Source organism: Chaetomium fimeti (genome assembly GCF_033439085.1).
Source record: "Chaetomium fimeti strain CBS 168.71 chromosome Unknown B0H64scaffold_5, whole genome shotgun sequence".
NCBI lineage: Eukaryota > Fungi > Ascomycota > Sordariomycetes > Sordariales > Chaetomiaceae > Chaetomium > Chaetomium fimeti.
Genome location: NW_026944333.1, coordinates 741,929 through 755,846, shown reverse-complemented (window position 1 = coordinate 755,846; position 13,918 = coordinate 741,929). Strand labels below are relative to the sequence as shown.

Here is a 13,918-nt window from a genome sequence, read left to right as displayed (position 1 = left end):
CGGTAAAGTATCTGCCATGACTGCGGCCGTCATCTCCGAGTAGTTCTTTCCTACTTCTATATCCCCCCTTCCTTAGAGGAAAATCATCATGGCCACCACTGCAACATCCGGATCATTCCTTCTAGATACCATTGATCCCTCCTTCGCCGAGGTGGTGTTGCCTTCTAGATCCGTACGCACCTACCCATTCTTAATTCGCACACAAACAAACCCCTCCCATCAGGCATGGGGCGTCGACACGCACGCCAAAGTTATCAAATTCTTTAACGGCAAGATCGACTTCGAAAAGGAGGTAGCAGTAGCCCTCTGGCTAGAGGGCCGTGGTCACAGCTACCGCGAAAAGGGGTCGTTTCTGCAAGTGTGGAAAAAGAAATAAAGACCATGCTGAAGACCCCCCCTAAAGCATGGCGTGAGTCTGGCTTGGTTCCGTTCTACCTAACAGAGACACTGGACCGGTACAAGCCGAAAACGACCCCCTTTACTCGGCCACCGAGTCATTTTACCGCCCTCCAATATCAGTAGATAGAGACAGTCTCGTCAACAGTTTAGCAGACATGAATCACTTGCGGCGGCCCTGTTGAGAATGACGTCGTCTAGTCGGAAGTCGATGTCGTGGCCGTGCCTGCTTCACTCCATGTCCGGCCGGAACTCCGGGAGTCCAGGTTCACTCCTCCCTAGGGAGCCTGAACAACTCCTTCCCTCGCGAGTAAGTTGGACGCGCACAATTCATCGTGGGGCCATGGTAATATATCTACTGTCGAAAATTTCACCTTCTCTTCTCTTCCTTTCTTTTTTTCTCTGTCGCGCATCAAGATCACCCTCGTAGGTACCTGTCCATCGACCACCACCCTGAGCTTTGCTGCGGAATTTACCTGTTTTCACTTTGCTGATACTGTTATAAACACAGATCATCGCACCAGATCTTCGCCCCTGTCAAGTATGTCTGCCACATCCTGATCGGTATTTGTTTTGCCATTATCTAACGAGGAAACAGACAAACCAAATCAAGAGTAGGATAAGCTCTCATTGCTGATCGGCTGGAGTGTATTATATTGACAGTGTTGCATAGTGTCGAACACCCGGTTCGGGTTGGTGTCGGTCGCCGGGGCCTCCCCCCGCGTTGCCGCCGCCGCTGCCGCCGCCGCCGCCGCCGCCGCATCCTTTGTCCGGGCCTCCCAGCCCAAACAAAACCAACAGGCTGTAAGTAGATGTTGCTCGACCTATTTGTTGCTCCGTAAATTAACACTCGAGGTACCTAGCGCAGGCGGGCCAGGAAGGTGGCCCAACGGGCCAAAAAGAACGCCGCGAAAGCGGCAGAGAAAGCCGCGGCCGCCCCGGCCACCACCACCACCACCGCCACCACCACCACGCCCGCCGCTACCACCACCGCCGCTGCCACCACCGCCGCCACCACCGCCGCCACCACTCCCCCCCCCACCCCCGCCGCCGCCGCCGCCGCCGCCCAGCCTCGGGCCTCCTCTCTTCCTCCCGCCCTTCGGGGCAAGGCTGGAGAAGATGTAAGTTCACTTCACGTTATAACTCTCCTCCTACTAACATAGTACCACAGATCATCATGGATTAGTTAGGGTGTGTTGGGGGGTGTGCTTGCTTTCTTTTTTTTTTAAAAAAAACAATTTGAACAATTTGCGCTCTTCATATCGTAATAACTCGTGACTGCTGTCTCCCATCATTGCCCACGGCTCTAGTGATGCTATCCTGAGCACCATAAAGAGTTTCTATAGTGCTGGTCCCTAACGGCCGGTGACACGGGTCGGTTTCGATCCACTGGTGATCGTCGGTTCGGTTTTCATTTGGCTGATCCTTATGTATGCACCAAGTTATAGATCATGATTGAAAACTCGCTGTCTTTCATGTCCTCTATGCTCGCTCCTCATCTACTTCGCCGGGAAGAGAGCTTTGCTTTTCGTGCTGACACTCTCACACTTCCATCTTGGCACCCACCCGCACCACCACCACCCACATTCAACTCCCCGCAACTCGGTCAAAACTGCTGCAATTCGCATGCTAAATACAGGAAAATGAAGCTCTTTAACAGGGCTTCAATAGTGAGGTAGTATACCAACCCCCAGCCTTCTGAACTGCAGCCAGCCGACGGGGCATAGATTCAACCAGCCGGTCGATAAGGCCCTCACGGGCGGGCTGTCTCTAGCCTGGGGAATCTCGGGTCAGGGGTCGTGCTCGAGGATCTGGCAACGTGGAAGCTGCCAGGGGGCGTTGTGGGTGCGTCATGGCCACCAGACTGGCCAACGCATGGAACAGTGTCGCGCGTTGAAAAGAGACGGAAATGCGGGAATTTTCCCCCGGAGAATTGATTCCTCGCCTTGCCGACTGAAGGATCAACTACGAATTCAAAATTAGTTATCTCTATTCGTACTTCGTACAAAAACAGAAGAGGCCATACCGGGTCAGCATCCGCTTGGTGAACTCACTCGCATCCATAGATCCGAAATGTAACCTGCACTCTGGTACCAATACAAACGTTGAAGGGAAATTGGATATATTTTCCCGAGGAATGCGAAGCTCAACACCGAGTCCGCCCAAAAGATGTAGCTGTTTAATCAGGCCTGCTGTGTGGAAAATGCGTGCGAAGAGCAAGAAATCGAATCGTCGGGGACATGGACCTCCGGCGTTATAACGAGTCCGCGTCAGACTCGTTTGATGATCCTTACGTGCTGCTCGTAGAACTGCAACATTGCCGGTAAGCTTTTGTCAAAGCAGCCCTGCTATAGTCTAACATACCTTCTGTGGACATCTTTGATAGATGACTTTCGTGGAATGTTGTGTTTTGTGCCCATTTTTCCACGTGAGGTGCACCATCAGGTTACCCGATACCTCTCCGCAGGCATCGAGGTGGTCGATGTGTTCCTCCCAGCTCACCAGGGGTTCCAGGAGATACCATGCTCTCGCAAGAGCTTCTTGAGGCGCAGATTCTCGGTCTCGAGTAACCGACTGCGAGCTCGGGTGGGTTCGTCATACCAAGCCTTGGCCTGCTCCTCTTGATCACCCGGTGGCGGCTTCCATGTCACGGCTTTCGCGCTCAGCGGCGGTTCCACGTCGGAGGGGTGGTCTTTACTACCGTACCACGACCCAGGATGACACCCCCCAAAAGAACTCATCATTGGTGGTCCTCCACAGCGCTATGTTAGCAAGGGAAGTTTGCAGCGCAGCGTGAACTTACATCGTTCTTATCCCGACCCAGGGGCGGGCTGTCTGGCCGGGGCGGCGGTTGGCGGTGGTGCCGGCAGACGGGGTCTTGGTGGCGGCGGCGGACGCGGCACAACTACTCCTCTGTCTTTATCTGGCGCGCCGTGTTAGCAAGTTACCTAAAGTTCCTTGGTGCAAAGTGAACTTACTTCATCTTGTTTCACCACCACTTGTGAGATGGGAGAGGAGGCCACGGCCGGAGTGGCTTCGGGGTGGTGGTGGCCGTGACGGCGTCGGCGGCAAGGGGCGGGGGTACGGGGGTCTTGGCGGCGGTGGCCGGGGCATCGGCGGCCCGAGCAGCAACAGCGGCTAAGCGTCGGCGGGGTGGTCTCCGTTTCGCCTTGAACGCTTCCCGCTCGCCGTGGCCGGAGCGGCGGTGGTGTCGGCATGGGACGATGGGGTCTTAGCGGCCCGAGAGGCAGCAGCGGCTTCGGCCGCCCTTGCCTTGGACTTTTTCGGCCTCTGGGCGCGTTTACGGGCTCGGCGCCGCTACCTCGGGCATTAGCCAATGTACTTCATGATTGAGCACCAAAGAGCATCGACTTACGATCATCTTGGTCTCGGCAGCGGTCCCCGCATGGGGGGCGGATAGCTTCGGTCAAGTCTCGCGTATGGGCTGTAGCCTGCGCGACGCGCCTCGAGATGCGTTGCGCGTCTCAGCACCTGCCGGAGGAAGAGATAAGAAACGAGAAAAAAAGAAGATCCATCCAATTGGGTTTAGTATTGGACTAGAGGGACTTAACAATGTCAGAGCCGATGTTCTTTTTGATGGCGTTTGTCAAATAAAGAATCCGATTCGCAATCTGGGAGCTGGCGCATAGTTGCAATTTAAGAACTCCGAAGCAACCGGGAAAGTCTGGCTTCACCAAGGAGCCAACAAAGGAAAGAGGAAGTAGGGAGGGAAGAGGAGGTATTTTAGAAGGGAAGAGGAAATAGGAAGAAAACAAGAAATAGGAACGAAAGAAACCAGGACAGAAGAGCATCGTTTCCACCACTGCTTTGAATAATCATCTCAACAGGTTTTCTCTCACTCAACTTCCCCAAAACACGACTTGTCAACTCTCTTCGACATCACAATCCCGAATACCAACACAAGGAACAACCCAAACCCCCTTGAGTTACCTATCCACCACATCGAGCCTCGCCACACAACGATTTTCTGACCTTGCGATGCTGCTGCCGTTACAGAATCACTGCCAAGATCTCTGCCAGACACAAGGAAACAGACACAAACCACCACCAGTACGATGAGGACTCCTCGCTGATCGGCCACAGCATTCCATACTGACGGTGTTCATAGTGCCGGACCTGCCTCCCTCCCGACCGCCAAAATCAATGTCCCCGCTGCTGAGGACGTCAAGAACCTGAAGGAATTGGCGGAGGAAGGGGAAGACAGACGAAGTGCTAGTCCCGGCGATGAAGGAACCTGCGTCTATGGCCAATGTGCTCTTCTGCGCCAATCAGGTGTTCACCACCAACGCAGCAAACTTTGGCTCCCGAAGGCTGTTCATTATCACGGATAACGACAGTCCACATGGAGAGGACAAGGCGGCAAAGTCTGCGCCAGCAGTACGCGCGAAGGATCTTTATGACCTTGGTGTTGTCATCGAGCTTTTAAATCAACGTCTTCGTTTATCCCGACTACAGGTGTAAGAAAATCGGTTTCTCGCTCCTCGACATGCTGCTGACGACCGTCTCGAACAGCTCCACCTCGAAATCCTTGGCTTTGCCGTTCTGTCAGTTTGGCAGCCCGGCCTCGGAGGGAGCACCCTCGGAGAGAGCGCCCTCGGTAGCAACAGAGCTACCGCCTCAGCGAACAGCTAAGCAAGCAGATCAATGTCATAATCAGCTGCGTGGTGACCTGCGTCGACTCGTACCTGCGGGTCGGAATCTCGAGTGAGGAGTACTTCAAGAACGCGAAGAAGAAGAAGTCGTTCCTGGTCTTCCTATACCAGATGCTCGACATTGGCATCCGGCTAGGCGCCACGGCCACCGAGACGTTTGAGACTTTCTTCGCTAAGGACCCCAACACCATAGCAGGCGCCCTCACGCTCAGGCAGTCGCTGACATACACGCGGACGATTTTCAAAGTGGGGTGGTATTTCACCGACAAGTATTACCTCCCTTCGTAGCGGCTATGTTGGGGAGGACTGGGAGAGTCAATCTCTCCCCGGACTCGGTTTCTTTGCATTGTCTCAGATGGACACAGTCTTTACCCCTGATCAACTAGTAATAATCAAGTTTGGCTTTCTACAAACATGAAAACCGAGTAATCCGTAGCCTTATCATGCACAAAATTCTGTTGGGAGACTTACATCCTAGAATCTACGGCTTCTAAACCACTCATCTCAAAACGACAAATACCCTTCTCGAAACCCCCTCAAACCCACATAACCCCAACCACAACACCAACCAGCAGACCCGCAACACCCACCCCCCCTCTCCCCCTCACCGCCGACGACGGCGAAGCCGTAGCCCGCGGCACACTAGTCGCCGTAAACGCCGCGCTCACCGACACGCTCGTAGCCGCACCCGCCGCGACAAACAGGTCCTGGGTATCGTCCTGGACCTTATACTGCAGACTCCTCCGGCCGTTGGCAAACGGCGCGCCGCCCGTACTGTTCCACACGACACCGCCCGCACCGTCCAGGATGGACACGTCCTCCAGGCGGTCCAGGTTCGACAGCGACAGCGTCGCGTTGTAGGTACCCGGCCCGCTCGCCTCCAGCGGCATGAGCATGTAGCCCTCGGATTTGGTGCGCGGGTCGCGCACCCAGAGGGGGTCGTGCGCGGCTTTGACCGTCGTCTGTTCGCCGCCGTTGTCGGCTTGGCGCCGGGGGTGGGGCTGGGGCTCGGAGCCTTGAGGGTAGCTGACGGGGGTCTTGGGGAAGTTGCACGTGTCCATGCGGATGATGTACGGCTGGCCTTGTTGGAGGTTCAGGTCGTCGTAGAACTGGCGGAGGAAGACGCCGCCGAGGTTGTTTTGGTACCAGGAGATGCAGGTCACGGTTGGGCCGCCGCCTTCCATGGAGGATGCTGGAGGGGGGGTTAGTGTCTCAAAGAGCTGTGTGATATGCTTGGGCAAACGTACCTGGTGGGAACTCGTCGCATTGCATGGAAAAGTATCGTTGGTAGAGATTGCTGTAAGTTCGGCGCTCTGTATGAAATTGGTCAGCCCAGCTCGGGGAAGGCGGTGTCATGAATACACCTGGTTTGTAGGGGGACCTACGTGCGCAACCCATAGTTCGGCAGGCGGCTGCCTCGTTCCGTCCCATGCGTCTGTGCAACAGAATGGCCCGGTCGCTTAGAACATTCTGGGGGTTGATATTCCGTTGGTCGCGGATACCTTGGCACATACTGGTGCACATCTGATCGAACAGATCGTCGACGCAATAGAAGTCGAGCACCGGAACGCAGTTGGCCTCACCCTGTACCTTGATATAGTCCCACCCACCGGTGGCCCTACCAGATAAACCAGTTGGGCCGCACTTTTCAGTAGTCCTTGTTTTGGTAGAAGCAACCGTAGAGCGGACTGTGGTTGCTGCGCTGCGGGTAATAGTAGATCGTGCCGTTATAGTGGACCGAGAAGTGGATGTAGACCGAGAGGTTGACGTCCGCGTCGACGTCCGCGTCGTTCTCGAGATGGATGTCCGCGTCCTCCGGCATAGCCCACCCGCGACGCAGGTGGAGCCTGCTGGGCAGCCTGGTGATTTGTACATGTTAGAGCAATACCTAGGAGCGTGTTGACAGGCGGGGTGCTCGTACAGAAGCCATTGCATGCTACATCAGTGGCACTCCTGCAGCAGACACTTTGCCCTCCAGCAGAGACCTTGCAGCTTGCGCCTGGCCTGCAGGCAGAATTCCCACAGCAAATAGCACCGGACTCGGTACAGAGTCTTCCGCCGCACGTCTGAGCAGTTTTGGGGCAACACCCACGCGGTGTACTAGACGCGGCAGAAACAGAAATAGATTAGTATTGAGATATGGCAGACTCTACTTGGGACCGATTCAGATTAACTACCCACCAGTTGTCTCTCGCGTTGCAGCATGTCCTCGGGGTTGGGCAAATCACGTAGGGAGACCCTGCGGTGCACCACTGCCTCTGCCGACTGAAGATGTTCCTCATCAAGTTTGGAGACGTATCGCTCATATCTGACAGAGGCGCAGACAAGTCGCTGGCTAGGTCCGAATAGCCCGCGACTTCAACTTCTTCGCACATGCAGGTGCCAACAAGGCCGGCCACCACGGCTGCAATAATGGGCGTGAATCGCATCTTGTAGAGTGTGGAATCCGTAGATGCTGTGTTGGAGTGTTGGACTGATCAGTGGTCACTGACGCTGCACGCATCGGCGAAGAGGAAGAGACCAAGTTACCGACGAGGGTTAACTTCTCATTTGAGGGTCATACATAAGGTAGTTATAGTCTAGTATACATTGGGTGGGCAGCCACATCTGCCAGGGCGGCGCGAACGATATTTTTGGTATTCGCCTAAATTGAAGGCACGCCAAAGCAGAGCCTCACCGAGGAAAATGGTGGTTGGGCGGTTCATCTCTCGTCCGATATGGGAGTAAGCTTGGTGGGCACCGTTGGACAAGCTGAAGTCTCTCTGGGCTGCTAATCTAAATTCGGTTTAGGAAGAAAAGTGCAAGAGAGGGCTGCGCCAGTCTTGGGTGCCCCGATTGTGTTGCATGCAGCAAGGCTGGAGCTTGGCAGGTCCTGATCGCCACGCTTATATCCGCCTTGGGAGTAGTCTTGATCAGGAAAGGCGCTAAACCCAGTGGGTGCGACCGCGACTTCCTTCTCGACGACATGGATCAACTTCCATCAAGAGTGCCACGCGAGCGGCCAGGCACGCCAGGCACGCAAAAATTGAGAAGTGGGGGATTGGAGAGTTGGGGAGTTGGGTTGGGGATCATTCAGCAGGACCCCGTTCACGTGCCGTTCTCACAACCCTCGAGAGAACAATGCACCGCCTGCTGAGGGCACCATTCGCCAAATGTTGCAACTCGGCGAGGGCCACTCAGTTGCCTCTAGCCTGCCATTACACGACGACGACGACGACGCCTGTAAATAGTACGTCATCCTCCGGTAGCATGTTCTGTGTTGGGACCGCCGGTTCACACTCGTGACGCAGATACAACACCTGATTGGGACAGCGATGAGGGTTTGTTTACTTTCACCCGTGGCCGGTTCCTGTATGATGAGAACCGCCAGATGGCCCAGCGCACAGTGCGCTTCAGCATGAGTAGGCTGGCGCGGGCCGCCGCCGCCTCCATTGGCGCTGACCGCTGCGTGCACGTACAAAAATGCCCCGACGGCCTCTACAACAAAGCCTACATATTCCGTATGGATGACGGTCGGGAGGTCATTGGAAAGGTCCCGAATCCAAACGCCGGCCTTCCCCATTACACCACTGCTAGTGAAGTGGCCACCATGGACTTCGTGGGTACCCCACAAGATCCCGATGCTCCCCTCGTTTTATGCACCGTTTAACCGATCGAATTCATAGATGCGCACCGTTCTCTCAACCCCAACCCCTAAAGTTTTGGCTTGGAACTCTCACTCCGAGACTAATTCTGTTGGTGCCGAGTACATCATCATGGAGAAGGCAGAAGGCGTACCATTGGGCCGAGTTTGGAATAGCCTGGGAGCCCCAGACAAGTCCAAGCTGCTTCGCCAAGTTTTCCGCTTCACGAATGCCTGGCTTGCCAACCCTCTCCCGGGGTATGGCGGGCTCTACTATGCAAATGATCTTCCAAGCGGGCGGTCAATCCCAATCGGGGGCACACAATTTGCCATTGGCCCAACCGTTGGAAGGGATTGGTGCGATGCTGGTCGAAAAGGGTTGGAGTGTGATAGAGGCCCATGTAAGCCAACGCGGATGCCGGTTTGGAACACCAAGCTATTATGTACTGCGCGTTTTACTAACATGGCCCAAAACCAGGGGGTTCGGCATTGGAATACCGCAGAGCCATCGGGGTCAGGGAGCAAGCGGCAGTGCATAATCTCCCCCAGCGTGTACCACAGTGGGCCATGCTCACAGGCCCTGGTCTATACCAGCCTTCGCCCTCAAACAAGCTGTCGGCCCTCGCGGCGTATCTCCAAGTTCTAGATCACGTTTTGCCGCAAGAATCCGACGCAGAGCTTCAAGACATACTTCCTAGCCGGCTGTGGCACGACGACCTACACGCCGAGAACATCTTCGTCAACCCCTCCGAGCCGACCCAGATCACCGCCATCATCGACTGGCATTCCACCCAAGCAGCCCCCCTCTTCGACCATACCATGGACCCCTCCTTTCTTGAGTACGACGGCCCGGAGATCGGCGACGACCTCTCCAAACCCGCGCCGCTCGACACAACCGGGGTACCCGAGGAAGAAAAAGCGGCCATGGTCGCCGCATACATCGACCGCGCGCTGATGATCGCCTGGCGCGGCCTCTTGCGCAGCCGGAACCCGGCGCAGTACCACACCATCAAGTTCCAGGATACCACAGCGGGCCACATCCTCCAGGCCGCGCGGCGCGCGTACGAGGCCGGCGAAGCGCACCTCGCCGTACTTATACTAGACCTCCGCGATGCGTGGCCGGCGGACGCGGGCGCGGATTTCCCCGTCACGCTGTCGGAACAAGAGGCAGCGCGGATACGGCGTGCCACGGACGAGGCCGACCGGGGCGCGGGGCTGGTGGTGCAGGCCAAGGCACAGCTCGGCGACCGGTGGCCTGAGAACGGCCTCGTGGAACATGAGGCGTATGAGGAGACCAGGGCGCTGCTGACGTACGTGCGGGACGAGATGGCGGAGCAGTGTTTTGGGGGGGATGAGGTTGCGGAGGGGGAGTTTGTGAGGGGGTGGCCGTTTGAGAGTTGAGGAGGAGGCTGGGAGGGTGTCTGTCTGTCTCTCTCCCTCCTCCTGCTCCTCCTCTCTTGTTCTCTTTCTTTTCCTCCTCTGTCTCTCCCCCTCCTCCGTATGTGTGTGTTGTGTGTGCCGTGTTGTCGGGGACTGTGGGGATTGGGTGGGGGGTGTGGATCGGAGGAAAAAGTCAAAAACATACAACACCAGGGATTCGCTGGTCGTCACCGACCCAACTACTAGTCTGGCCCTTACTTGTTTGACTCGGGGAGAGCGGACGGGATCCCGTATTTTCAAGTAGGTATGGTCGTATGTGATAGCTTCGAAGGTTAGTTGAGTCTATATTGTATTGAATTGGGAGCGAGGGGCGATGTAGATACGTATATAGAGCTAATGGAGCTAGTTAAGTATTATCTATATAGCGTATATATGTATTTATATTCTTTTATAGTTGTTGCTAGGGGTAGGCTAGGATGAAACTCGAAAAAGGTAAAAAGGTCAAAAACATACAACACTGAGGATTCGCTGGTCGTCACCGACCCAACTACTGGTTCAGCCCTTACTTGTTTGACTAGGGGAGAGCGGACGGGATCCCGTACTTTCAAGTAGGTATGGTCGTATGTGATTGTCGGGAGCCGAAAAGGTAGTTATGTGTGAGGAAGGGTCTAAGCCGCAGGGGCTGCCCCTATTTCGAACGCATCCCTCAGTTCCCAGAACAGACTTGGCTGGTACTCTGGAATGAAGTTTGCTAATGCAAAAAGTCTTCCATGGCCTCCGTATGCTTTTTGGGGACGGGATGATATCGCCAAAGGGGGGTTCCGTGTGACCAGCCAACGAGAAAATGAGAATCCGTTTGCTAGACGCCAGCGGAAGGGCTGAGACGGTTACTTGCGCGACCGTCGTAGGCCTCAGTGTCTCGAAAGTACCTAGCCAGTGTAATTCAGAGAAAGTCGGGCTAGAAGAGGAAGGTGCGGCTTATAAATGTTCATTGAGTCATTAAATGGCTGGCTCACTTGTCTGTTTGTTTCGGTTGTCGAATCGCGGCCGGCGAAGACATCCATGACTGTGAGATCCCGTTATCCAAGAGGGCGATTCGAACAAACTCGTGTACCTTCCCGATCCCGCGACATTAGCAAACGACCGGAGGCCTTTTCGCATGTTTGGTTTCCAAAGGTTCCCGGGCTTGGTTGAAAATATGCTCATCCGCTCCTCTTCTCGCCGCCTCTCTGAAGACTCCCGCAACCGCTTCCTTCTCTCCCTCGGCCCCAAGCATCAGCAACCAAACCCAGCAGGCACCTCAAACTCTCACAAAATATGGGCAAGATCAAGACAGAGCCGATCGACGGCCTCGGCAACCACATCTACCTCGAGAAGCAAGACAAGCTCCGCGAGATCGGCGTCGACATTCCCACGTCGCAGGTAAGGAGATAGACGGACACCCGGAACAGAAAACATCACATCCCCCAGACCCAGAACCCAGACTAACCGCAGCGCAGATCGTCGTCGTCGGCAGCCAGTCCTCCGGCAAGAGCTCGCTGCTGGAGAGCATCACGGGCTTCTCGTTCCCGCGGGGCCAGGGCCTCTGCACGCGCTACGCGACCCAGATCACCCTCCGCCGCAACCCGGTCGCGAGCACCGTCATCTCCATCATCCCGCACAGCGATTCCGACCAGGATCGGAAGGATGTCTTGCGGGCATTTCGCAACGAGCTGAGCGACTTCGATGGCAAGACTCTGGCCCGTGTCATCAAGAAGGTGAGTGACTGATGATGGCTTGCTGGGGTTGCTTGTCCCATCTGGCTGACGGTGCTAACTGTTGTTTTCAGGCCAACAAGGTTATGGGAATTCGGTCCGGCGCTACCGAGGACGATACCGCTTTACCCATGTTCAGTGATGATATTCTGAAGATTGAGATTTCAGGCCCAGAGGTTCGTGAATTTGATGGGGTTTGCAGATCTGGAAAGCTAATCGAAGGCGACGGCAGAAACCACATCTCACTGTCATTGACGTGCCCGGCTTGTTCCAAGTGACTGATGAAGGTTTGTGGTAATATCTTGTCGGAGGCCCAGAAGCTGACTCGTGAAAGGCATCACCACCGACGCGGACAGGACCAAGGTCGAGAACATGGTGCGGCGGTACATGGAGAACGAGCGTACCATGTGAGTTACTCTTGGAAGTCATTTGTCAAATGCTTATCTGACCATCACCTCAGCGTCCTAGCGGTCTTGAGCTGCCTTTCCGACCGCGCCACGGAGGGCGTCTTGCAGTTCGCCAAAACGGCCGACCCTGAGGGCGTGAGAACGGTCGGCGTGCTCACCAAGGCCGACCTGGTGACGGAGCAGGCCGTCGTACAGACACTGCTTCAACTCGTCAAGGGCAACACGCTCAAGCTCGGGTACTTCATCGTCCGCAACCGCGGCGCCGACGAAGACACGCTGAGCATCGCGGACTGCCAGATGAAGGAGAAGGAGAAGTTCGCGGAACCGCTGTGGGCGGAGCTGACCAAGCTTGGCCGCACCGGCGTGCAAGCCCTGCGAGCCGAACTCCAAGGCCTGCTGATGGAGCTCGCGAGACGGGAGCTACCGAAGCAGAGGGCCGAAGTGGAGCAGCGGCTTTCGGACTGCCACAAGAAACGCGAGTCGATGGGCCCCCCGAGAGACGGCCCGGCCAGCCAGCGCGAGTGCCTGGTCAAGCTTGCCGCCCGGTTTGAGCGCATCGTTCGTGACGCGCTCGACGGTCGATACGATGGCAACCCGATCTTCTCCGCCAAGCCCGAGCTGAAGCTCGCAACGAAAATCATGAACCTGAACGAAGGTTTCACCGACCTGGTGTGGAAGAAGGGCCACACCTGGGAGTTCATGACGGAGTCCCGCAAGGATGGCGTCGACACTCTGCTGGAGTACGAGAAAACGTCAGACGCTGTTCTCGCCTCCACCGCATCGATCCCCGAGCTTCAGCAGGTTATTTGCGACAATACGCCCTGCACTGCGCCTCTGAACGAGGCCATCATGGACCAGATCGAAAAGTATTACAAGGAAAGCCGGGGGCCTGAACTGGGAACGGTACGTCTGCCTCGAAAATGACCATTAGGCCTGGAGCTAACTGTATAAAGTTCGGCGGCGCTCTGCTGGCCTTGACTTTCCGGGCGCAGACATCCAAATGGCGGGCCATCGTCATGACTCACGTCGAGACCGTGATTGTGGTTGCGCACCACTTCATCAAGACGGTGCTGCTCGAGACGATCGCGGACGAGCGGATACGAGAAGAGTTGTGGGGTTTGGTTCTCCTCGAGAGGCTCCAAGCTGCGTATTCTCGGGCCAAGGTACACGCCCAGTTCCTCCTCGACATCGAGGTTCATGGCCGGCCCAGGACGTACAACCATTATTTCAGCGACAACGTTCTGAAGTCCAAGGCCGAGCGGTTGACGCAAGCCTTCATCGGCAAATCGGATGACCGCGGCTCGGATTATTTCGGGATTTACAAGTCCACAATCGGCCAAATGGTGGCGGACAAGAGCAATTCCGATCAAACCAAGGAGGACGTCCACGACATCTTGGAGAGCTATTACAAGGTCTCGCGCAAGCGATTTGTCGACGTCATCTGCCAGCAAGCCATTGACCACTTTCTGCTCGATGGCAACGGCAGCCCCCTGAAGGTGTTGAACCCGGAGCTCGTTTCGAACATGAGCGACACCCAGCTAGACATGATTGCCGGCGAGGATGGCAACACGAAGCGGGAGCGGGAGCGCCTCAACCTCGAGATCCAGGGCCTGGAGGCTGCGATGCAGGTTATGAAAGGTTGATTCGGGTCGTGTAATGGGCTGTTAGACCTGCGAGTGGCGCTGT

At 55.9% G+C, this 13,918-nt stretch overlaps 6 protein-coding genes across 6 annotated transcripts; 4 read left to right on the top strand and 2 right to left on the bottom strand.

Annotated features, from left to right (window-relative positions):
• Positions 1–88: 88 nt before the first annotated feature.
• On the top strand, positions 89–1,582 carry B0H64DRAFT_374880 (uncharacterized protein; the record flags this gene model as incomplete). Its single annotated transcript, XM_062802379.1, has 8 exons — positions 89–172; positions 224–358; positions 404–409; positions 663–706; positions 908–960; positions 1,070–1,200; positions 1,260–1,517; positions 1,568–1,582. 8 exons carry the CDS (start codon positions 89–91, stop codon positions 1,580–1,582), a joined length of 726 nt encoding a protein of 241 aa, XP_062657559.1.
• Positions 1,583–2,894: 1,312 nt separating this feature from the next.
• B0H64DRAFT_443132 (uncharacterized protein) lies at positions 2,895–3,379 on the bottom strand (the record flags this gene model as incomplete). Its single annotated transcript, XM_062806693.1, has 3 exons — positions 2,895–3,093; positions 3,200–3,313; positions 3,375–3,379. The coding sequence occupies 3 exons, from the start codon at positions 3,377–3,379 to the stop codon at positions 2,895–2,897; spliced, it is 318 nt and encodes a 105-aa protein (XP_062657558.1).
• Positions 3,380–4,641: 1,262 nt separating this feature from the next.
• On the top strand, positions 4,642–5,357 carry B0H64DRAFT_443131 (uncharacterized protein; the record flags this gene model as incomplete). The annotated part of the gene is made up of 2 exons (XM_062806692.1): positions 4,642–4,794; positions 5,025–5,357. 2 exons carry the CDS (start codon positions 4,642–4,644, stop codon positions 5,355–5,357), a joined length of 486 nt encoding a protein of 161 aa, XP_062657557.1.
• A 189-nt stretch (positions 5,358–5,546) lies between these two features.
• On the bottom strand, positions 5,547–7,699 carry B0H64DRAFT_179056 (uncharacterized protein). The gene is made up of 6 exons (XM_062798884.1): positions 7,599–7,699; positions 7,251–7,542; positions 6,991–7,169; positions 6,455–6,928; positions 6,317–6,382; positions 5,547–6,261 (listed from the first exon to the last, which is right to left on the bottom strand). The coding sequence occupies exons 2-6, from the start codon at positions 7,496–7,498 to the stop codon at positions 5,606–5,608; spliced, it is 1,623 nt and encodes a 540-aa protein (XP_062657556.1). The 5' UTR covers positions 7,499–7,542; positions 7,599–7,699; the 3' UTR covers positions 5,547–5,605.
• Positions 7,700–8,189: 490 nt separating this feature from the next.
• Positions 8,190–10,092, top strand: B0H64DRAFT_374877 (uncharacterized protein; the record flags this gene model as incomplete). The annotated part of the gene is made up of 4 exons (XM_062802378.1): positions 8,190–8,298; positions 8,360–8,667; positions 8,795–9,092; positions 9,170–10,092. The coding sequence occupies 4 exons, from the start codon at positions 8,190–8,192 to the stop codon at positions 10,090–10,092; spliced, it is 1,638 nt and encodes a 545-aa protein (XP_062657555.1).
• A 1,296-nt stretch (positions 10,093–11,388) lies between these two features.
• Positions 11,389–13,875, top strand: B0H64DRAFT_324633 (P-loop containing nucleoside triphosphate hydrolase protein; the record flags this gene model as incomplete). Its single annotated transcript, XM_062800662.1, has 7 exons — positions 11,389–11,493; positions 11,571–11,828; positions 11,900–12,001; positions 12,058–12,112; positions 12,160–12,232; positions 12,286–13,135; positions 13,186–13,875. The coding sequence occupies 7 exons, from the start codon at positions 11,389–11,391 to the stop codon at positions 13,873–13,875; spliced, it is 2,133 nt and encodes a 710-aa protein (XP_062657554.1).
• Positions 13,876–13,918: the final 43 nt, after the last annotated feature.

What these genes read in the sequence shown, in the direction of transcription:
- B0H64DRAFT_179056 (XM_062798884.1), bottom strand. Translation starts at nt 7,498, where the DNA reads ATGCGATTCACGCCCATTATTGCAGCCGTGGTGGCCGGCCTTGTTGGC. An exon ending in TGTAGCATGCAATGGCTTCT is followed by an intron (nt 6,929 to 6,990) that starts GTACGAGCACCC and finishes ACAAATCACCAG; the next exon opens with GCTGCCCAGCAGGCTCCACC. An exon ending in ATGCGACGAGTTCCCACCAG is followed by an intron (nt 6,262 to 6,316) that starts GTACGTTTGCCC and finishes CCCCCCCTCCAG; the next exon opens with CATCCTCCATGGAAGGCGGC.